Source organism: Equus przewalskii, chromosome 20, assembly GCF_037783145.1.
Source record: "Equus przewalskii isolate Varuska chromosome 20, EquPr2, whole genome shotgun sequence".
Taxonomy (NCBI): domain Eukaryota; kingdom Metazoa; phylum Chordata; class Mammalia; order Perissodactyla; family Equidae; genus Equus; species Equus przewalskii.
Window position 1 is genome coordinate 30,208,687 of NC_091850.1, and position 23,505 is coordinate 30,232,191.

Below are 23,505 nucleotides of genomic sequence, written 5' to 3' on the forward strand. Positions count from 1 at the left end.
ATATGGATTCCCAGGCTCCACCCAGACCTAGTGAACCAGAATCTCCAGGGAGAGGAGCCGGGGATCCCTGCTTTTAACAAGCACCCTACGTGATTCTTATCATCAAGCAAGTTAGGGAAACACTGAAATCTAATCTTCTACCCAACTTGGCAGCCTCAGTAAATTCCTGAGCCTTGGGGCCTCAGAGGTAGTCAATCCCCCCTGAACAGCAAGAGATCCGTTCTTTCTCATACTGAGGCAACCTCTGTCGGAGAGCCTACCCCACGGGAAGAGACCAAGGGGGGCTCACCATAAAGGAATTACGAGAGTAACTATGAGTCGAGCAACTAAGTACTTTAACCAGCCAGCTCTGTGACATGAACAAATATGATCATAGAAAAGTCGATTTCCTTATGGAAAACTTTAGAAGGATTGTCTGCTAACTTTTTCAATCTTACTTTACCAACCAGGACATAAGTTTGACAAGTGTCGAGTCTGCTCCTTAGCCCCCCGTGGTGAGTCAGGGAGCACCCCAGTAAGGTTGCCTGAAGTTGGCTGAAGGCCTTAGCCTGTGGGTGGATGGGTTTCTCTTTGAGAATTAAAGTAAAGCAACGGATGGGAAGATGGAGAGAACTCTGGAACATTTAGAAGCCGGCTGTTACGGATTTGTACTCCTGTTTCCCTGTCCACTGCAACATTTATTTCCTACCATCTTAGCAGTTCTAGAACAAAGGGGGTCCTAAGGTCAAGCTTGTGATAAATGAACTCTAGGACCAATGGGGGATTCAGATTTCATTTGCTTTCTCACCCAAGCTAAAACTGAGAAAATCTAGTGATGTTGATGGTACAGGGGGAGCCTCAATTATATAATAGTCTCCCATTATATGAGGGGGCTATGTTCCAAGACCCCCAGTAGATGCCTGAAACCACAGATAGTACTGAGCCCTAATATACCCTATGATTTTTTGTATACATTCATACCTATTATAAAATTCAATTTATAAATTAGGCTCAGTAAAAGAGTAACAACAATAATAATAAAATAGAACAATTATAGCAATATAATGTAATAAAAATTATGTGAATGTGGTCTCTCTCTCTCTCAAAATATGTTGTTGTATTGTACTCACCCTTCTTCTTGTGATGATGTGAGATGATAAAATGCCTATGTGATGAGGTGAGGTGAGGTGAGGCGAATGACGTAGGCATTGCGACATAGTCTGACTACATCAGGAGGATCATCTGCTTCTGGACCCTGGTTGACCGCGAGTAACCGAAACCTTGGAGAGTGAAAGCGTGGATAAAGGGGGACTACTGCACCAGAAACTGCTTATATCTGGCATGACCTTTCCACAGAGCAAAATGATTCCAACTTATATTTAGTTTGATGTTTCTTCATATATGAAGAATCAAACCCTCAGAATGTAATGAATAAAAGAATGAAATAAACACATTAAGGGGAATTCTTTTTCATGTATTGGTGTTACCTAATTCCAATGGACTGGTGTCCTTATAAAAAAGGAAAATTTGGACACACACACAGAGGGAAGACAGCCATATGAAGACAGAAGATTGGAGTGTTGTATCTACAAGCTAAAGACTGCTGAAGATTGCCAATGAACCACCAGAAGCTAGGAAGAAGCAAGGAAGAGAGGTTTCAGAGGGAACGTGGCCCTGCCAACACCTTGATCTCAGACTCCTAGCCTCCTGAACCGTGAGACAGTAAGTTTCTGTTGTTCTAAGTCACTCAGTTCATGGTGCTTTGTGATGGCAGCCCTAGCAAATGAATACAACTGGTTAGTGAGGATGTATTTCCTCACCAAGGTCAAATTCAATGTCCCTGGTCTAAGACTGAAGTTATTTGCCTGCACAACTCAGTTGAGTGCAGAACAAAGAAACTGCAAAAGACTGCCTGAAAATCATTTAGGCCAAAAGTTGCATTTGCTTTCTCCAGGATGGTTTGAAAACCAGGTTTTTCTACTTGTTATCAATGCAGGGGTGGGGAGGGGAGGCGTAAAAATGGGGAGACTCACTCTGACGCCTCTCAGATCAGGCATATCTACAACTCTGCTTCCTTGCTACATGACGCCTTATTATCATGGATCAGTGGTTCTAAACACCTTCTGCTAAGGACAATCCCCAAGGAGCCTTAAAAACAGCCGGAGCAGGCTCCTCTCCAGAAATTTCTATTCAGTTGGTTATGGGGGAGGGTGGAGTAAGGAGCAGAAGCAGTTTTGTTTTCTTTTAAGCTCCCCAGGTAATTGTAATGTGCTGTGGGAGTAAACAACAACTCCCAAGATTATATGGGTGATGATTTTTTTTTTCAAACATCAATAGGGAGAGGGAAAAAACCTCCAAAACTCAGAAATCCTAGGAAAACCCATCCTGTGTGAAATTGACACTAAATACCCATAGATTCTGAAAGTTGACTTTAGAAACCAAAATCCCATATGAATAATCGTATTTTCACTAAATGGCTCCAGAAAGACTCTGAGGCACCTAATTTTGTCTGCGGCATAACGGTCGTTTATATTCATTCAATCCCACCCTCCATAGCTTTAATAGAAAGCAAAATTTTATCTTAGCTTAAAAAAACAGCTACTGGAGCCGGCCCGGTGGCACAGCTGTTAAGTTCGCACATTCCGCTTTGGTGGCCTGGTGTTCACCGATTCGGATCCCGAGTGCAGACACGGCACCACTTGGCACACCATGCTGTGGTAGGCATCTCACATATAAAGTGGAGGAAGATGGGCACGGATGTTAGCTCAGGGCCAGTCTTCCTCAGCAAAAAGAGGAGGATTGGCAGAAGTTAGCTCAGGGGTAATCTTCCTCAAAAAAAAAAAAAAAAAAAAAGCTACTGATATTTTCACTATTGCAACTTGGCAAAATACCCAAATATCTAAATCCAAAGATACCCACCAAGGAAATATGTTCTAAATAAATTTAAGAAAAGTTTTTCGTTTTGTTTTGGTGAAACAGCAAGGTACTTACTTGACAACTGTTTAACAGCTCATACGTGACTACAGCCAGAACTCTGCAGACTTCTTAAAAACATTTAAATTTCCTTCTGCTTAGCTGTTTTATTACTTTGAATACGGTTCTAAAGATTATACTAAACTATATCTTCAATGATATGTAGATAGAACTCAGGGGCAGCTTAGCTTTTATATCACCTAATTTCTTGACAAGATAACCTTTCCTTCCTCCACTTTAGACAAAACAAATTCATAACTACAGTAGACGTATAAGATATAAAGAGCCTTTTTCTCCCTTCCTTTCTTTCTCTCTCTCTTCCTGCCCCATCTCAATCTCTCCTCTTTTGCCATTTTTTCAAAGCTCTGATTTTCCCTTTGGAGAGAAGGTCAGAGACTCAGAGATTTCCTGTCCACAGTTCTGCTTTGTGGTTAAGGAAACAGGAAGAAAGACCTGCATATTTCAAAGGAAGGTCAGTCATTATAATCACTATATACAATAACATCACAGTCTTTCCTCTGCGTTTGTTCTTAATTAGTAAAGATTACAAGAAATATCATGGGCAAGAGGAAGAGGAGGATGCATTCTGACCAGGTACTGGAGGGTGGGGGGACCTCAAGGCACTTCAATTAAGATGTGTATTCTTTTCTCCAGATGCCCATGGGACTTTGGACAACTTTAGCAACAATAAATGTACTGCTTTCAGACTCTCTTACAGAGGCAATGACCAGCGGACGCAGAGATGGATGGGAACAGAGGGGGTTGGAAAGAGACCTGAATGGGAACTACAGAACTTTAAAGCTTAACGAGGCTTCCGAGAGCATCTTATTTTACCCAAGTGGAAAGCCAGCGAGGTGAGCTGACTTGCAGGAGTCACACACAGAATTGGCAGAGCTAAGAGCAGTAGATGCAGCCCGCCGTTCTGTCCAGAAAATTGTCTGCCAAGTCTTGACGCCATCCAGAAGAAACAGTAAAACACTGAGCCAGCCACTTTGCCTCTCCGGCCTCATGTTTTACATACTTATCATCTCTTAATATGCTATAATTGATGGAGGGGTGAGAGCTGGAGGTCTTGATTGAGTTACTGCCTCTTGTACAGAGGATGAAAAGGTGTTCTGGAGTGGAAAGAAGATTTTTCTTCTTTCTTTGTTTTTTAAGGAAGATTAGCCCTGAGCTAACATCTGCTGCCAATCCTCCTCTTTTTGCTGAGGAAGACCAGCCCTGAGCTAACATCCGTGCCCATCCTCCTCTACTTTCTATGTGGGACGCCTACCACAGCTTGACTTGGCAAGTGGTTGCCATGTCTGCATCCGGGATCCGAACCAGCGAATCCCAGGCCACCGAAGCAGAACATGCGCACGTAACCACTGAGCCACCAGGCTGGCCCCATAAAGAAGATATTTCTCATGAAATGCAATCACAGTACAAAGTTCAAGATAAAGAACTACGTGTGGCATATCCAGGGGGACACAAGCATTACTTCCGCGCCCATAAGATGGCACGGATAACCTGGCCTTCCAAGCTGAGAAAAACACTCCTGCTATAACAGGAGCCAGCAACAGACAACCCCCAACAGATCAGGAACAAAAAGCCTGCAGCACGCTGTGATACAGCATAATCATACAGGACGCCCAGCACCGCCGCAATGATGTTCTGAAATAAAAATTTCGGCCCCAAGTCCAGAACTCCACGCCTCAAGTACCATCTTTAAAATGTCAACATAAATGTCTAAATATCAGCCTTAAATCCATTACTCAGCCTAAGATATTTTGAGTAAGAGCCCACCAAATTCGGGAAAAAACCATATAAAGGCAGAAAATAATCCTTAAGTGACATTATATTTATGTTTACCTTATCAGAAATCTTCATTGTGCTCAGTTTAATGAGTACCTTTGAATATGAGATGACATACACATTCCATGGGTCATACAAAGCCGAGGTTGCTGAAGTGGGTGATTTAACATTTCAAGGAAAAGTATGAATTATGTGAAGGTCAAGTCCCTTTTTTAAAGTATATTAGGAGGCATTACAAAAATAAGGAAGCGGTTATAAATCTGAATTCCAAGAATGGTAACTCCCTTGTATGGACAGAGAAAAACAGTGGGGCAGAACAATTACATTCCTATGCTACGAGAACACTTAAGAGAAAAAAACACACAAGGCCAAAATCACAGCATTAAAAAATGCATTTCACTGAGATGCTCACATTGAAATTAGTATTGTTAAACCAGCAGCTACGGCTCAAATTCCCCTTAAGTTCAGAGGGCAAAAGGTAGGATACCACTTACTCAAATACAAAGGTGGTTTGCATACATCAAAAGAAAAAAGGGCAGTGGCTACAAATTGGTCCAACAAAGGTGAACTGAAGTGGGTTGCCAGCTCCCAAGCATGACGACTCAGACCTGACAGCACTAATGTAAGAGATAACTTAGGTGACCACTTCAGTATCTTTCCACTTTCAGACATACAGGGGTGAGGTTTGCTTTTTCATTTTTTTTTTGTTTTCTTGTTAGGGTCTAACAGTGCTATCCAGGAAAAATATCATGAAAGCCACATTTTATACTTTTTGATAGCCACATTAAAAAAAAACAAAGGAAACACAGGGGCCACCCCCATGGCTGAGTTGTTAAGTTTGCGTGCTCCGCTTCAGCAGCCCAGGGTTTCACCAGTTTGGATCCTGGGCGCAGACACTGCACTGCTCATCAGGCCATGCTGAGGCGGCGTCCCACATGCCACACCAGAGGCACTCACAACTAGAAGATACAATTATGGACTGGGGGGCTTGAGGAGAAGAATAAGGAAAAAAAAAAAAGATTGACAACAGATGTTAGCTCAGATGACAATCTTTAAAAAAAAAAGTAATTTATTATCCAAAACCTTTATGAAATTCAGCTTATGGAATACAGAAATGGAAGAAATACTGTTTTTCAAAAAACTAGATTTGATAGATGAGGTCTGTAACAGGTGATAGAATTAGAAAGTATTTGGAAAAGGGGTGTGAATATCTTCAGCATTTTTATCTTATTTAATCTTCAGAATATCCTAGGAGGGAGGTACTTTTCTAAAATTCCCATTTTACCAAATAGGAAACAAGAAGCTCAGAGAGGTTAGAGACAGTAAGCGAAGCACACGGAAGTTGCGCTTAACTACCGCATGAAACCAACTTTTAGGAGACACTTTCTGGATTCTGTGCACAAAACAATGCCCAGCCAGTCAAGTGATTATGGACACTGATTCCCTCATAGAGTTTAAGAGAGCCAGAAAAGACAAGACACACTGACGGAAGTGTTCGTCTGTACAGCTCTCCATTTTTTTTTTTTTTTTTAAGATTGGCACCTGAGCTAACAACTGTTGCCAATCTTTTTTTTTTTTTTGCTTTATCTCTCCAAATCCCCCCTGTACATAGTTGTATATCTTAGTTGTGAGTCCTTCTAGTTGTGGCATGTGGGACGCTGCCTCAACGTGGCCTGACGAGCGATGCCATGTCTGTGCCCAGGATCAGAACCGGCGAAACCCTGGGCCACTGCAGCGGAGCGCACGAACTTAACCACTCGGCCATGGGGCCAGCCCCCAGCTCTCCATTTTTATTGAAAGCGCCATATGCTACAAATCCTTCTTTCGAAGTGGACACAACATTCTCTCTCACCAGACAAAAAATCTCTGGGGGTGGACCCTAGTAATCAGCAGTTGCAAAAGCTTTCCCGGTGATTATCATGCATAGTGAGGGTTGACAACTATGGAGCCAGATTAGACCTCCAACTTCAATTTGCACCAGAAAATTGCCTAGGGTAGGAGGCTGGCTGGGCCCCACTCCCAGAATTTCCAGTTAGGTGGATCTGGGGTGGGCCCAAGAATCTGCATTTCTAACAAGTTCCCAGGGACACTGATGCTAATGATCCAGCCATCACCTTTGGAGAACGACTGAACCAGAAGAAAGATAAACATAGTTAAATGAGGTAAAGAAAAGAACCACAAAAAATTCTCCTAAGAACCTTGTTTGTTAGGGCAATTGACTAGACTTGGCATTGCACCAGTGGAGGGCCGGTAGGTAACTCCTGGGATCTGAGATGTGCTGGGTGCCAAGCTTGGAGCCTTCTACTTTCAGGCCAGAAGATGCAGAAATGCAGACCCAGACCTCAGAGGCCATTTACCCAGAAGCTACCGAAGCTTAAACCTCAGGGCCCCCTCACTTGCGTGCGTCCCTGCCAGGACCTAGCAATATGCTCACATAGTATATGTTTTGTTTTATTTTCTGTAAAATTTGTAAAGTAAAATCTGGTGGTATTTTTTAAAAGAAGAACTCCCATATATCTTTGTATAAACCTCAGGCTCCACAAAACTTGGACCTGCCCCTGGAGACCTCTTACCCCGTTCATAACTTCGAGATTTTTTTCTAAGAAGAGAAAAAACACTAAAAATTTTTAAGCATTACAAGTATGTTTAGAACTTGCTTTTATCTCTTAATAATAATATACGAAGCAGCTTTCTTTAATCGATTCCTGCAACATTTTTAATGGCTTTGTAATATGCACTTAAATATACTCAGCCAATTTTTTTTACTATAATACCTAAGTGGTTTCTAGTTTTTATATATTTAAAAGTATCACCATGGTGAATATCCTTAAAGCTAAATATTTTTTCCATCCTTATTTCCTCAGTATTCCTCTAAGAAGTGTTGATATGTACCATATGCATTTGTTTTTCATTTGCTGTAATTATAATGTAATAGAATTTTGTAACTTGAATCTCTTTCCACTTAATTTATCATATGCACTTTCCCAGTTGCATAATTTTTTAAGCTTAACATTTTTAATGACTCTTGAACATTCCTCTCTATGGATGTAACATAATTTATTTGCCTAATCCTCCAAAATACGGGTTACTCTCCACTTTTCATTAATATAAATGCCACAAAAAACTCCATTTTTAGATTATTTCCTTCACATAACTTCCCTTAAGTGGGCCAAAAAAATTATACAGTGGCTAACCCGATAGTACTGTTCATAAAACAAAGCTTTGTGGTAGACAAATGAAATGCATGAGCTGGGTTCCCAATGGACCTGAAAGTGTCAGAGCCTTGAAGATAAGGAACCTTCACTACATTATACCCGGGGCCATGAACTGAGACTTGTGTCTGTCTTGAGGGCTTCCTTGACCATTCTGGAGAATTCTTCCCCAGCTAGGAGCAAGTTACCAAGAATCTTTTTGATAAACTGGCTAAATGACTCACCTATGTATAAATATTGAATAATAATAATTATTACAGCATCTTTAAATGAGATTGAAACAGCTGCCCCACCACAACCAGGACCTAAGCACTGTTTTGTTTCCAGTAATAGGCGGCCATGTTCTTAATCAATAACACTTAGGCTCTCTTGTGACCAAAGAGACACAGATGTCAGTTAGTAAACTGGGTCTAAACGTAGATCACCTCTGCCTGTGGAACATTGGCTAATTAGCTACACCAGGTCTAAGTTCATGACTGGTCTCATTAGTGCCATTCTCCAAACAAGCTAATGAGCTATAGATACAAAACAATTTCACAGTCTCAGTACAAAGCAAGTACGCAGGTGGGTTGTACATAACAAGCCTTTAATGACACTCGTTAACATCACATAATGCAAACAAAAGTGGCCAAGAGGACATTCAGGCTATCCTAAAGGGAACCACCCAGAAAACCCCTCTGCCCTTTTGTTTCCACTCAAGATATAAGCAGAGTAGCAAATATCAAGCAAAGAGAGGCCAGAGGAATGAGGGGGCCATAAGGAACGATGATGAGCTGTCAGGACTTTCCTGTTGCTCTTAGTCATTCATTCATTCAACACACAGCCTGGTGCCTGGAGCTGGGCTGGATGCTGCAGATAGAACGGGGACAATGATCTCATCCTACCTACCATGAGCCAGCTGCCACCTGAATCCACATGTTCACTGCGGGGGCAGGGCCCAGGTGGCTTGCCAAACACACTTGAAAAGGCAGGAATCTACAGTACCAGACTCCCACGACTACGGGACTTATTCTCTGAACGCTCACCAGAGCTTTCAGAAATGCCCACCTCTAGCTATTCGTGGGGCATGGCCAGTGCCCCAAGACCTGTCCCCAAGCCAGGAGACAACTGTGCCCCAAACCTTCACAAGCACAACTGACCTAGTCTAAGTGGCACCCTTTGTTATTTTAAAAACAGAAAGCAATACAAACATTCCTTAAGTCTCAGGTCCCAATTTGCATTTTAGGTCCTCCTCTCCAGCGCCCGAGCCCTCCCTAACCCTCGCGAAAACAGGTCTAACCACTTTTCTTTCCATAGTCTCCGCCCCACTCTTATCTCTGGCACCAAAGGCTTTCAACCCCATCACTGGGGCTCTGGCTGGAAGGCTTCACTGAAGCACATATTGGCCAAAGTTTACCCATGATTATCATCTGTCAGTTGCCACTGGAAATTGGAAAGGAGAATTTTGAAATCGAATTCCAGACCTTTCCTTGGTTGGCTGAAATCATATTTTGTATCTCTGACAGCAAATACCTGTGCACATCAGCCATCAAAGGCATTGTGAAGGTGTGGCTTCTGGAGCCAGAGTCCCCAGGCACAGGTCCTGGTTCTTACTGCACCTTTGTGATGGCAACAAGTATTACGGGTTGAATTGTGTCCTCCCATAATTCATATGTTGAAATCCTAACCCCCAGTACCTCAGATTGGGACCTTATTTAGAAACAGGCTTGTAGCACATACAATTAGTTAAGATGAAGTCATTCTAGAAAAAGATGGACCCCTAATCCAGTAGGACTGGAGTCCTTATAAAAAGGGGAAACTCAGACAGAGAGATCTAGACAGGGAGAACGCCACGCAAAGATGAAGGCAGAGGTGGGGCAGATGAACCTATAAGCCAAGAAATGAACGCCAAAGATTGCCAGCACCCACCAGAAGCAAGGAGAGGGGCACGGAGCAGAGGCTTCCTCACAGCCCTCAGACCTGCTCACCCCTCAGTCTCGGACTTCTATCCTCTGGAACTGTGAAACAATACATTTCTGTTGTTTAAGCCGCCCCGTTGGTACCACTTTGTAAAGGCAGTGCTGGTAAGCTAACACAGCAAGTTATGATGTCGCCTTTTTCTCATCTGTAACACAGGGATAAGAATGGTCCTCCTCTAATAGAAAGGGACAAATACATTACGATTTGTTAAGCTGTTTAGAATAATGCCTGGCACAGAAGTGCATTTGAATGATAAATAGTCTCCACACATTCTTTTGGCATCAAATAGATTGTCACTTTTTTTTTTCTCTTAAGTTTCCTAACGTCTGTTCCCACCAAGCTGCTTCGTGAAAGGTATGTGCAGGAATAAGCCCACATCAGATTTCCCAGGAGATGAGGGGCACTTACACTTGCCTGGCATGCCCAGAGCAGGGTGTGGCCTCTGTGTAGCAACAGGAATCTAGATTTCCTCCCGGCTCTTCATCCCACACCCACTCAAAGCCCCACATCCCTTCCCTTCCCACAGCAGCCACCACCCCAGCCTCAGCCCTAGTCCTGGTTAGTTTCTCAAAACCCCCGAATCATCCTACTACTGACCCAAATGCAATCATCTTTTAACCTCATTCTTCAGTGTCACCCACCCCACCACACCCGGATTTCAATGCTGTGCAGAAGTCCATCCCTCCTGTCTGACTTTATTTTCTATGACTCATCCCTGTGCATCTCCCTCTTCACGTATAGTCTCCTCCCCACCTCTACTCCCGACATTCCCTCACCAGGACGGAGTTCCTGTTAACCCTCACCTACCCAGTCAAGAAGGCCCAGCCCCAACGCCATCTTTTCTGTGAAGCCCTCTCTATGCCCGTACAGTATTTAACACCTGCACTCCAGATTCCATTTTAAACGCCACCAGCCTTGGACTGCTGTAACCGCTTCCTGCACATCAATCACAGTATCTCAACCAGACAGCAAACTTTTGAGACCATTCATTCATCACACACTACTGACGACCTACTAACGCTAGGCACCGTGTGAGGCGACAGGTAACAGATATCATTAGCTGGCATTTACTGAGCACTTACTGTGTGCCAGATTTTATCCTAATCCTCGTGATGAGGCTCCAGGGGAGGTGCTGGCATCCCCCTGGTTCACAGATGAGAAAACCAAAGATGAGAGAGATTATGGAACTTGGCCAATATCACGTAGATAGTGAGGGATAAAACTAGACAAGATAGAAACAAGGGCTGACAAACAGTATAATGGGCCAGCTATAACCAGAATGTGGATAAAGGCACTGTCCATTTGGAAGGACGTCAATAATTATCACACATATGATATGATATATATATATATGACAATGCCATATATAAAAATATATATTTTTTATTTATATATATAAAACATATATATAAAATAACATTGATATCCTTCCAAATGGGCAATGCCTTAATCCACATCCTTTGGGTCTGTTTATATATATTTATCTGAAGGCAGAGCTGTTCAATACATTCATTAATGACTTAGGTTAAACAGGCATGCCTACCAAGTTTGTGGATGACTCAACGTGATTATAAGACTCAGAATTTAAAATGATGCAAAAACCAGAGTAAAGCCAACCCTGGTTGGCCTACTGGTTAAATTCAGTGTGCTCCACTTTGGTGGCCCGGGTTAGGTTCCTGCGCACGGACCGACACCACTCGTCTGTCAGTAGCTATGCTGTTGTGGCGGCTCACATACAAAAAGAGGAAGATTGGCAACAGATGTTAGCTCAGGACAAATCTTCCTCAGCAAAAAAAGAAGGGAAAAAAAACCCCAGAGCACTAGATTTATTGAACAAAATGAAATTTGACAAGTTCAACAAAATAAAATTTAACTGGGATAAATATAGTGTCCTGCATTTGGGTTTAAACATCCTACAGCACAAGCACATGCAAAGAAAGACAGGGCTTTGCAAGCAATAGTGGTAGAAAAGAATCAACAATAAACCCAATACGAATCAAGAGGGGAATGCAGCTACAGAAAAAATTAGTTTGATCTTAGGTTGTAGTAATAAAGCTACATGTCAGGGAAGTGGAAATGCCACTATTTTAAGTTCTTTTGCAACAAATCTAATGTTTTAGTCAGAATTCTAAGTCCTGCAATTTGAGAGTCAAACTGGCATATATGTTCAAATGAAATTAACTGATATAATCAAGAAGCCTAATATTTCACAATTTCGTAAATTACATGCTGACTGAATACATGCACTTGGTATAATCTAAAACTAAATTTATAATGTATAATTGCAGGCTGACATCATTCTAAAACTTTCCTATGAAGGTGTGGGATCAGGTCATGACAGTTCTTATTTGTGTAACAATCCCAAAATGATGACTGTAAATGGTGTACTTAACACAGGCCCTGTTAATCCCACATCTTATCAAATCAGGTCACCTAACATATTTCTGAACTAGAAGGAAACGCCTGATTGATAACCTAATGTCACTGGCTGGTGACACCCAGGAGCAGTTTCCATTTCTAACATGGAAAAGGCATTTAACCTCACCTGAAACAGCACGCTGCAACAAGCTTCCACCAAGAGAACAATGCGGAATTGGGCAAATAGCAACCCATATTCACTTGTGGGGTAAAAGTAAACAAAACTAAAAACATTTGGCACAGCTTTGTCATCCAACTCTCAGATGAGACTCACTGTGGAAATTGCCTGTAGCTGAGGATACTCATTTCTTAGGACTGCTGCAATAAAGGACCAATAACTGAGGGGCTTAAACAACAGAACTTTATCGTCTCATAGTTTCGGAGCTGGAAGCTCAAGATCAAGGTGTCAGCAGGGTTGGCTCCTTCTGAGGGCTGTGAGGGAGAATCTGCTCCATGTCTCTCACCTCCCTTCTGGGGGTTGGCTGACAATCTTTGGCATTCCTTGGTTTAATAGAGGCATCATCCAGATCTCTGCCTTCATCTTCACATGGCATTCTCCCTGTGTCTCTTCATGGTGTTTTCCCTCTGTGCATGTCTTTCTGTGTGTCCAAATTTCCCCTTCTTACAAGGATACCAGTATATTAGATTAGAGCCCACCCTAATGACCTCATTTTAACTTGATTATCTTTGTAAAGACCCTATTTCCAAATAAGGTCACATTCTGAGGTACTAGGGGTCGGAATTTCAATCTATCTTTTGTGCGGGGGAGGGAACAGCAATTCAACCCATAACTGAGTTAATCTTCTCTGGTGTCCATTCTTCCTGCCCCTTGAGATTTAGCTGGTTTCATGGGTGCCAGCTAGAGAAAATGCTTTCCCACCTCCCTGCCTCCCTTGTAGCTAGGCAGGGGCATGTGACCAAGCTCCTCCAGTCAGTTCCACGTGAGGACAATAAGCTGTGCACCTTCCAGGTCACATCCTTTAAAAAGGAAGATGCTTGTGTTTCCTTTTTCTGGCTCCTTAAGACTTGAATGCCAAACATGCAACATGAACAACCCCTAGACCAGTGTATCAAAAAGAATTATAATGCAAGACTTAAGTCATTTGAAAGTTTCCAGTAGCCACATTAAAATAAAAAGAAACAGGTGAAATGAATTTTAATATATTTAGTTAATCCAATATATCCAGAATATTAGCACTTCAATGTGTAATTATAAGATATTGTACATTCTTTTTTTAGTACTAACTCTTTGAAATCTGGTGTGTATTTCACACTCACAGAACATCTTAATTTGGACTGGCCACATTTTAAGCGCTCCAGAGGCGACTGGCTACTACAATTCACAGCACAGCTCTGGATGGCAGCAGGACATCACAGAAAGATCTGGATCCCTGGGTTGATCTATGGGGCAGAGCTGTCCTGCTGGCCCTGGAAGCCTTGAAATTTCTACTTGAGAAGAAAACAACTTCTGTCTTATTTGATTTCAGGGTATTTTGTTACAACAGCTTATCCTAAATGACAATAAATATATCTATTAGGACCTCACAGAAGGACCCTGTGGCTTCTCAATTATGAAACAACCCTTCAAAGAGTGAGCAGCTTCATGAATTCACTCTGACTGCCATGAAAAAACCCTCCAAAAACATAGACCAAGTTTGAAAAATTGCCATAGAAACATTCTCAGCAGTGGGAAATACATCTCAGAATGAACTCATCCAAGGAGAACATGCAGTTCCTCTGACTTTTTCTTGTTCTATTCCCACATTATAAATCTCTACACGTCCAAGCCAGCTAGCCCACTGGACAGCCCAGGAGGATGGAGGGAGGTAGAGACTATCAAGCATTTTCCCTCTTGAGAAAATAAAAAATGAAATCTTTTCAGGCAGTGCTTCACCAAAATGAACATATTTTTCACTAATGTGATAAAAATGAATAATTGGAGGCCCAGCTCCAGTGGCCTAGTGGTTTAATTTCAGCACATTTTACTTCGGTGGCCCAGATCGAATTCCAGGCACAGATCTACACCACTCTGTCAGCAGCCATGCTGTGCTGGTGACCCACATACTAAAAAAGAGAGGAAGATTGGCACAGATGTTAGCTCTGGGCAAATCTTCCTAAGCAACAACAAACAAACAAAAAACCTAATAACTGGATAATCAAATTGATCAGAACACACTGACTTTCCTTGTTTAAAAGGAGGTAGGGATTCAAACAAAAGGAAAGTCAAGGCTAGTCACTAACGTCATCTTTATAGACATACTGGACCTTTGGCTAATGGTGCTATCTTTTGCCATTTAAATGAAAATAATCACTTCTATACAGCAAAGATCTTTGGGTGCAAACTCAACTGAAAATCTCTACAGAATGAATTTAGAAGCAATTCCTATTTCACTCCCCAAAGAGAAGTTACATACAAGAATTTGTCAAACAAAAAACATGGAGGTCAGTGATAGTTCAAAATGATTAGGTAATTAATTCAGAATAAAGAGATAAGAGGTAATAACCCAGATGCTTCACTGCCTGTGTAAACTATCAGATTTCCCAGGTTCTGAGTTTCATATTGGTCTTCCGCTACAGCTGGAATGATATCAGGTTTAACCAAGAATTCCTGGAATTGCGGTCAGGGGTAACTAGAATGAAGCTGTGATCCTGTTAGCCAGAAAGGAGGCTCCAGTTAGAAATAGACATTTTATCAGCTCCAGTGGAAGAGCAGAAGTAGCATCTGTTCTCTCTTGCTGTAAAAGTTATGTGTGAAGTGCATTTGCCTCTCAGAAAACAAACCACCCAGGATTTCCCCAGATCTTCCCCTAGCATGGGGAATGACACTAATATTGGTGAGCTTTGCCACTATGGGTAGCACTCACAATGATGCAAAATCATTGTATGGGTCTTTATGCTCAGGGCAATAGAGCAGAATTTATCTCATGCAATTTGAAGCCTTGGAATTTAGGGGTCTGAATGCCCTGTGTCAGCAAGTGTGTGCAGCAGTCGACAGTCCAAGCTCTGGTGTCAAGAATAACTAGGGTTCAGATCGCTCTGACATTCATCAAGTGTGTGACTTTGGCCAATTTACTTAACTTCCCTCAACCTTAATTTCTTCCTCTGTAAAATGCTTTTATAACAATGGTCTTTACTGGATAGAATTCTGTAAACACTACATGATAAAGAGCACATAAAGGAGTTGGTACAATGACTGGCAGAGAGTAAGCATTCAATAAATGAGAACTCTTCCTCTTATTTCTGTTGTAGTAGGTCAGCGATCAATACATGTGGACCCTTGCTATTAATATTACACATTAGGCAGTGACATCCACCAAAAAGTTGTGATACTCTGGCCTCACTCTATTGGACACTGAAAAGAGTCCAAAAGATGCAGGAACTGTGGAGCTAAGGTCTCTGAGTGAGCAGGTACGCTCAACGAGGGGGTGCCAGGGCTTTGGAGAAATGGCTCTAGGATGGAAAGGCACGGAGGTATGTTTTGGGTTGAATTGAGTACCTCCTCAAAATTGATAAGTTGAAGTCTTAAGTGCCTCAGCATACAACCTGATCCAGAGATAGGATTGCCTTTACAAAGGTAACCAAGTTAAAATGAGGCCATTTGTGTGCACCCTAAACCAATACGACTGGTTTCCTTATAAAAAGGGGGAAATTTGAAGACAGACGTGCAGACAGGGAGAACACCATGTGAAGATGAAGGCAGAGATCGGGGTGATGCAACTCCAAGCCAATGACTGCCAACAAACCATCAGAAGCTAGGAGACCCACGGAACAGATTCTCCTCCACAGCCCTCACAGCAAACCAATCGCGCCAACACCTTCGTCTCAGACCTCCAGCTTCCAGAACTGACACTGTAAATTTCTGCTGTTTAAGCCACCCAGTTTCTGTTTACAGCAGTCCTAGGGAACTAAGACAAGGTGAACACAGGCAGCAAACAGATTTCTCATTTAGGAAGGCTGACAAGACCTGGAAAATATGTAGCAAACCTGGCTGCGTTTCTCTCCAGAAGTTTACAAGTCTCATACCTCCACCCAAAAACGGCATCTCCGATGTATTTTAAAATTATGTCCAGGAACAAAAGAGCCTTAGTTTACAATAGATTTGGAGAAGAGTCCTTTCAACCGAGAGACTTGGATTTTAAATATTCCCATTTTTGTGTGTGTGTGGTGGGGGAGGGAGGCCTGGGCATCTGTAAAAACTTAACTATAAACGACTAAAAACGCCTTAAAAAAATACCTTGGCTGAGATACCAATTATTGATCTTCATGAGAGCTATTCTCAACAGGCCACAAATTCAAACTCCTGTCTGAGCAGGATGTGTCTGGTTCTTCAAGATTCACGGGGTGCGTGCACTTCTTTGGCTGAAAGCTACAATTGTTAGTAGCTGCTACGTAAAGAAACACCATCAATTTACTCTCTTGTGGAGCCAGCCATTTTGAATTGGCCGCTTTGATTTTTTTTATGCAATATCCGCTGCTTCTCCATTACAATGAAAACATAATTGGGAACAAATCTTTCATAAAATTTGACACACCCACAAAGTAAACTCTGAAGGGCTCAATCATGTTTGAGAGGCATTTCTCACGATTTGTTACAAAGATCTTTCAATCCCATTTCCCATCCCTCAGCCTCCACCCATTCCACTCAAGGCACTAAAAATTGGCATTTACAAAGAAATTCCAGAAGCCTGAGCATTTTATTAGCAAAGGGAAATCCCAACCTTCTTGGCCTCATTTCTCATGATGACAGCTCATTTTTCCATGTGGAACCACGTACTAGTTGCTGCAAATATTTAAAGAGGTAACGAAGCCATTTCAAACTATAGTCATAAAAGACATAAATAAAAATGATTTAGAACTCTGTGCTTATTTTATAAGCATAAAAGTTAAAGAATATCCGTTTTTAAAACTAGAATGAAAAATTTACAGTGTTCTTATTAAAAGCCTCAGAGTGATGGCAAGGGTACTCTCCAGGGCTCTTGAAGTATTACTACGTTGCATGTCAAAGGCAATTTTTTGAGACAGAGACGACCTACTGTGCTACACAGCTGGCTCCTCTGCATTACCCTCTCCTCCTCTCCCAATCATCCCTCCAAATTCTACCCCTCCTCAAGGCCTGGAAGAAGCACCATCTCTGTAAAGCTCCCCCAAATTCTCCCTCTTCCAGGGATTCATCCCTGTCTGAATATCTATAGCATTTATCATCCAGACCCCACAATTCAACAACTGGTTAGACCATCTCAAACGTCCCCTTATTATCTATAATCTATACTATTTGTATTTTGCCTTAGTTATTTCCCGCGTGTAATTTTTCTCCTCCCACCTCAGTTTATGAGCTTCTTAAAGACAAGAACCATACTTCATATTTCTTCCGTATCTTCTCTAGTATCCAACTCAAGCTCAAGGATGCCCAAAATAAAGCTATAAATTTGAACTGAAAAATGTCATCCACCATAGAAGGAAAAGTGTTTAGCTCCACAGCTGTCTTTGGCCTCTGCGGGTTATCTGCAGGGTCTCAAATATGTTCAGGGGTGAAAGCAACTAGACAATGACGTTATCTAACCACAGCACACAGAACTGGGCTCATTCCCCTTTTCCACACACATAAACCTGCCTTGACTTGGTAGCCATCTGAGTCAAGTGTTCTAGAAAAGACACTCAGATTAAATCTACCCGCATGATGGTCCCGGAGTAGCAATGGGGCCTTAAGGCCAACCATGGGGGGCTCCTTTGGGCCACTCTTGTCCTTTTTCACTCCTGGGTTTTGCTCTGAACTGCCACAAACTGATCTGGCTGCAGACCTCCCAGAAACAGGCTGGCTGAAATGCGATCGCACCAACGGGTCACCTGCCTTCTCTTTATGAAAGCGCGAACATGATCTGTGGTCCCTCATCTTCCTACCCCCCAGAAACACAAAGAACCCTTTCTTCCCCCTTCTCCTTTCAGCCTCACACAAAGACAAGCAGGAAAATTTGGTGGCGGATGGTTTAGGATCATTCTTTGAGAGAGACCCCTCACTTTAAGTAAGGAAGATTTAGTATGGCTCATTTAACTGAATGTAAATAGTTTAAAACTTGTTTTTCTTGTAACAAGTGATGCATGTCTGTGCATATACACACACACAAAAATTCAAACCGAAAGGCATGCACTGAAAATCAAGCTTCCAGAAGCAGCAGCTGTTCCCAGATTATTCTGCCCTCCAGACCATAGACGCTTTCAAACCACTTTTTATCATGGGTTTCTGATTAAGAGAAAGGAGTAAATATTTACCAAGTATCTCCAGGGCGCTAGGCTCTAAGATGTGTTACATACATTAGCACGTTTAACCTTCATGACAAATTTATACGGTTAATATTATCTTCCCCACTTTTCAGGTGAGAAAGCTGAGGTTCACAAAAGGTAAAAGACTTGCCCAAGGCCACAACCCTATGTCCAAAGTCACTTTTCCAAGCAACCCCCTAGATTATACAGTTTCATAAAATCGAAGCTCCATCCAAAATTCCTCTTTCAGGAAACCTGGGCTCTGGAATTGGGCTACTTTGGCACAACTGGTTGTACGACTTAAGAGTTCTAAGAACCCAGAGAAGTTACTGTACCTCCCTGGGTCTCAGTTTCTTCATCTGTAAAATGAGCCCAACAATAATACCTACCACATAAGGTTGGTGGCGAGATTGAACGATTTCACATAAAGAGCTGGGCAGCACCTGACATATAGTAAATACTCCATACCGGTTCGTTATTATTATCACATGGCTGATGAACAAACTGGAGTTTGAACTTGTTTTCTTTTTCTTCCTTTTTAAAGATTGGCACCTGAGCTAACAACTTTTGCCAATCTTCTTTTTTTTTTTTTTCCTGGTTTTCTCCCCACATCCCCCAAGTCCATAGTTGTGTAGTTTTTAGTTGTGGGTCCTTCCAGTTGTGGCATGTAGGACACTGCCTCAGCGTGGCCTGATGAGCAGTGCAATGTCCAGGATTTGAACCGGTGAAACCCTGGGCCACAGAAGTAGAGGGCGCGAACTTAACCACTCGGCCATGGGGCCAGCCCCTCTTTTTTGTTTTTATTCCCTCCATTTGGCTATAGAGTGGTGTGACTCTGGGAAGCAATTTGGGACAAATTTGGGGAGCCATTTGATATCATTTGGTCCCGTTATACCAATTTCCTTTGCTCCCCTCCTCCAAGCTTTCTCCTCTAACATTTCGTCTCTTAGCACTGCCAAAATCACAGCCTTTCTGCTGCCAAATCCCAGAAGCTTTTAATAGCATTATTACTGTGATTTTTTTTATCATGGAAATATTTGTTTTTATTTAAAAACTAGACTCCGGCAACACCCTTTTTAATGCCACCAGTTCTTAATTTTTAAACCAAAAGTTTATGTGCCTATCACTTCCCCCTGCCCCCATGATAGCTGATGGAATTCTAGACTGATTAAACTTTGTTAAAACAATCTCAACTTGTATAAACGGAAGCTACCCAAATTCCCTTGGAATGGAAAAGACATTTGTTAACCTGGTCACACAATTTACAAACCCATATCTGCTCAACTGGGCAACATTTTCCATTTAATTGCCTTTTCCTTCTTAACTGAAAGCTAAATGAGATCTGTAGGCCGGAGCATCACACGGTGGCAGACAGAGGAGGAAGCTGAATGGGGTTTCCCAGAGGAATGGCAGGGACAAGGGGCTAAGGAAGTCAGATGACCAAGCCTCTCTCTGGCTAAGGCTAGTTGGATGACTTTGGCCAAGTGACTTCGCGTTCTCTGAGTTCCAGTTAACTAACCTGAAGAATGAGAAGGTGAGACCAACTTTTTCCTAAAAACCCTTTCTTGTTCTAACCATCTTTAAGCAAGACAACATTTTTAAATCATCCCACAAGCATCTCGCATGGTCTGGGCCTTATCAGGGCAGTAACTTACATGTCACGATGCAGCCTCAGGAGATAAGCTTCAGCCAAAAGGAGGTATGCGTGTGACATGTTAGCCATAAAAGATGCAGCCTCCATTTATTGCAAAAAATGCAATTGTGCCAAGCTGTCATATAATTCATGGCAAAGCAATAAAATCCAGGTTCACCTTTAATTATCTAATTTTAAATGAGAACCGAGCAAGCCCATTATGAGGGTGACATATCTCAGCTTCCATCTAATACTCTTCCGTGAATTTCGCCCCTTCAATAATTCTGCTCCAAGCATCTGGATCACAGCTAGTACAAGGCTGGAATCCCAGCAGGGTTTATGAGGTGACCTTTTGTTAAAATAGCGTTGTGTATAATCCCGCTGCTATGTTATTTTTCTCCACTGGGAGACTTTGTTTCATAATTCTGACATCATAGCTTGTTCCTCCAATCCAATCTTTTATGATGGATAACGAGTAAGAACCCCAGGAATTCAGGGGGAGTAAAGGTGCGGGGAGCAATAGATATTGTTGTTTTACCACAAAAGCCTTAACAGAGAGCTAAAAAGTTTCCAAAAGCCAAAGACAAACCGTGTGAATACACTCCTGAGACCAGCTTCCTCTACAAATGACATTCTGAGTCAGACTGGGGGGACTTTAGAAATGCTGAGGTTTTTACCGATTATTTTCTTTAAGATGTTTAATTTGACTGTTTCTCTACAAGGCACAGACCCCAGGTATTAAGAAATGTCATTTTTGAAGGCTAGACAATAGAAACAGCAAGGAACCTGGAGCACGCCATTCACGAAAGCCACCTTAAGCACCCAGAGCACGTCTGGCTTCCATGGTTGATTAACCCAGCGCCTTATCAAGGCAGGGGTGGAGGACTCTCCAGCTCCAGGAGCACGGGTGGAGCAGCCACACCATGAGTCACGGGGTACTTACGTCGCTCTTCCTGAACTTCGCTTTCAAGCTCTTCATGTTGAGATCATTCAGCCTTCCAAAGCTCTAGAGGAGACTTTTCAACACCTAAGCAGAGAAAGAAAGAAACTAACTACTAGGTTTCCAAATAAACACTCCAGATATTCCTTCCTGATTGGATTATAACTTTGGGCCATGGGCGGGAGGTTGGTGTGGGGTTAGGAAGGTGGTCACAGATAAGAGCTAAGACGTGGTAAAGAATAGGTTCTTTCCACCCATGACACACTTCCTAGAACCTTCTGACTTTTCAAGTTAACCAAAACTTTACATTGTATCCCAACTTCCCAAACATTAAAAGTAGAACAAGTTTAAGTAAGTGCTTAGCTGTCATTGTACAAAATACAGTATCTGTATGCTGAACTAATTCCTCTGTACATCCTTCACGTTACAATTATTCCATCTGCCTCCTTTGGAAGGGCCACAATAGCGAAGTATGATAAGGAAAGCAATTCATATTCCAGATGCCATTCATTCCCTATTTACTTTTCTCAGTGTGGTTTCTTTTTTTTCCCCTCCTAAATGCCCAGGGCAGTTAGTGAAAAATGCCAGGAACAACAAACCTCCCTCATCAGATACCTCATTCTTCAAGAGGCCACTTTAAACAGTGAAAGACTCCTCAGGTCCTTGGGGGACCCAGCAATCCTAAGTTGGAGGTGGAAAAGCCGTCAGAAATCACCTTATTTAGGAGGAGCCTATGGTCCCCTGGAAAGTGAATGTAATTTTCTTAAGTATGTGTACTTTTTTAAGGGAAGAAAGTTCCTACATTTCATCAGATTCTGCAAGGGGGGGAGGGGGAGTGTCACTCTTCAAAAGTTAACACTATTAATCCCGTCTAAACCCCTCATTTTCCCCGAGGTAGAAATGGAGCCCCTCAGAGAAGTTAGGAAACTGGCCTGCAGTCACAAATCCTCTTTATGATAGAATTCAGAACCAGACCCCAAAGTCTAACTGGGAGCTGAATGCTTTTCCCACTGCCCTACAGCTTTAAAACTAAAACCAGAAAGTGGAATCCTGTGCTAAAATACGAGACAAACTTTATCTTTTTCTTCCTTAAACCTGGAAAATGTACAAAGTGTGCAACTTCTGCATTTATGACAAAAAGGCAAGAAAAGCTATGTGCACGTTCCCATTATATATGATCATAAGTGCTCAATAAATATAACTTTAAGCCTCACCTGACAGAAAGTGACAACAGGTGAAATTTAACCATACTACCCACTTGAGCACTAAGAAATAGTGGTCAGATGGTTACCATATTTTTCAGAAGCCTTTCAAGGTCATCTCATGTTTTGCCATTATCCTTATCACTCTGGACTTAATTGATCTGAGCAACTAGAGGAGGAAAAAGGGCAAGCAACTGAATGGCTGTGCTCATCCCTCCTGATGTCCTTGTCACCGCCTCCAGAAGTTGTCCAGTGACTCTCTGACTTCTAATGTGTTTACTTTCATTATTGCTGCTGCCATTAAGCAGGACCCCTGGATGAATGGCATTAAAACCTGGTCATCATAAAGCACTTTGATGACCCTAACCTGGAGTCTGCAGTAGCATTGTGCACCCAGCCTAGGCAGGAGTGACAGAATGTGTAATTACAGTGTGTCGTTAATTGCCAAGGATTTAACCACAGAGAAAGCTGGACTGGTACCTGAACAGCAAAGTACAAACTCTGGGACAGTGTTTCTCAAAGTCGACCCCTAGTTAATCTGCATCAGAAGGACTTGTGGACAATTTGTCAAATGCAAAATCCTAGTGTACACCCCATGAAAATTGAATCTCAGGGGACAGGACCCAGGAATCTCCCTGGTGGAATCTTTTGCAAACTGAAGTTTGAGAACCTAGAATTGAGGTGGATGGAATAAGGGAATACACTTGCCAAAGTTGGGCTGGTACATAAAACAGTCCTTTTTCATGTCAAAACAAACTACCTTTTGATGAATCCAAGTAGAAATAATGATAATCAGACATTCCCAACTGCCATAGGCTCATGGTTCTCCACCAACTGTAGCTAGAAAATGGAAATCATCCTTTGAGTTCAATTCCTTCCACCCTCTGGGGGAAGTGCTAATAACCAAGAAAAGAGGCCAAACCCATGCAACTGGAAAGGGAGAAGAGAGAAGTCAAAGCTTGGATAATACACAAACTGTGGAGCCCACCAAGATGTAAACATGCAAAGCATTCCTTCCGTCATAGAACACGTCTTAGGTGAGGTGAGTAAGATTTTTATTTGAGGTCATGAGCATTGTACTAGTTCTTTGTGTTTGTCTTTGCCTTTTTTTTTTTGTGATGAAGATTGGCCCTGAGT

At 42.2% G+C, this 23,505-nt stretch overlaps 1 protein-coding gene across 21 annotated transcripts in view; it reads right to left on the bottom strand.

Annotated features, from left to right (window-relative positions):
- The window catches only part of RAI14 (retinoic acid induced 14), a 138,550-nt gene that overhangs the window by 92,458 nt on the left and 22,587 nt on the right, over positions 1-23,505 (bottom strand). For all 21 annotated transcript variants that reach the window (XM_070587045.1, XM_070587050.1, XM_070587067.1 and 18 more), the window contains exon 2: positions 21,170-21,253. In XM_070587045.1, coding sequence (XP_070443146.1) covers positions 21,170-21,205 — 36 coding nt within the window. In that variant the 5' untranslated portion in view covers positions 21,206-21,253. The remainder of the gene's footprint in view (positions 1-21,169; positions 21,254-23,505) is intronic.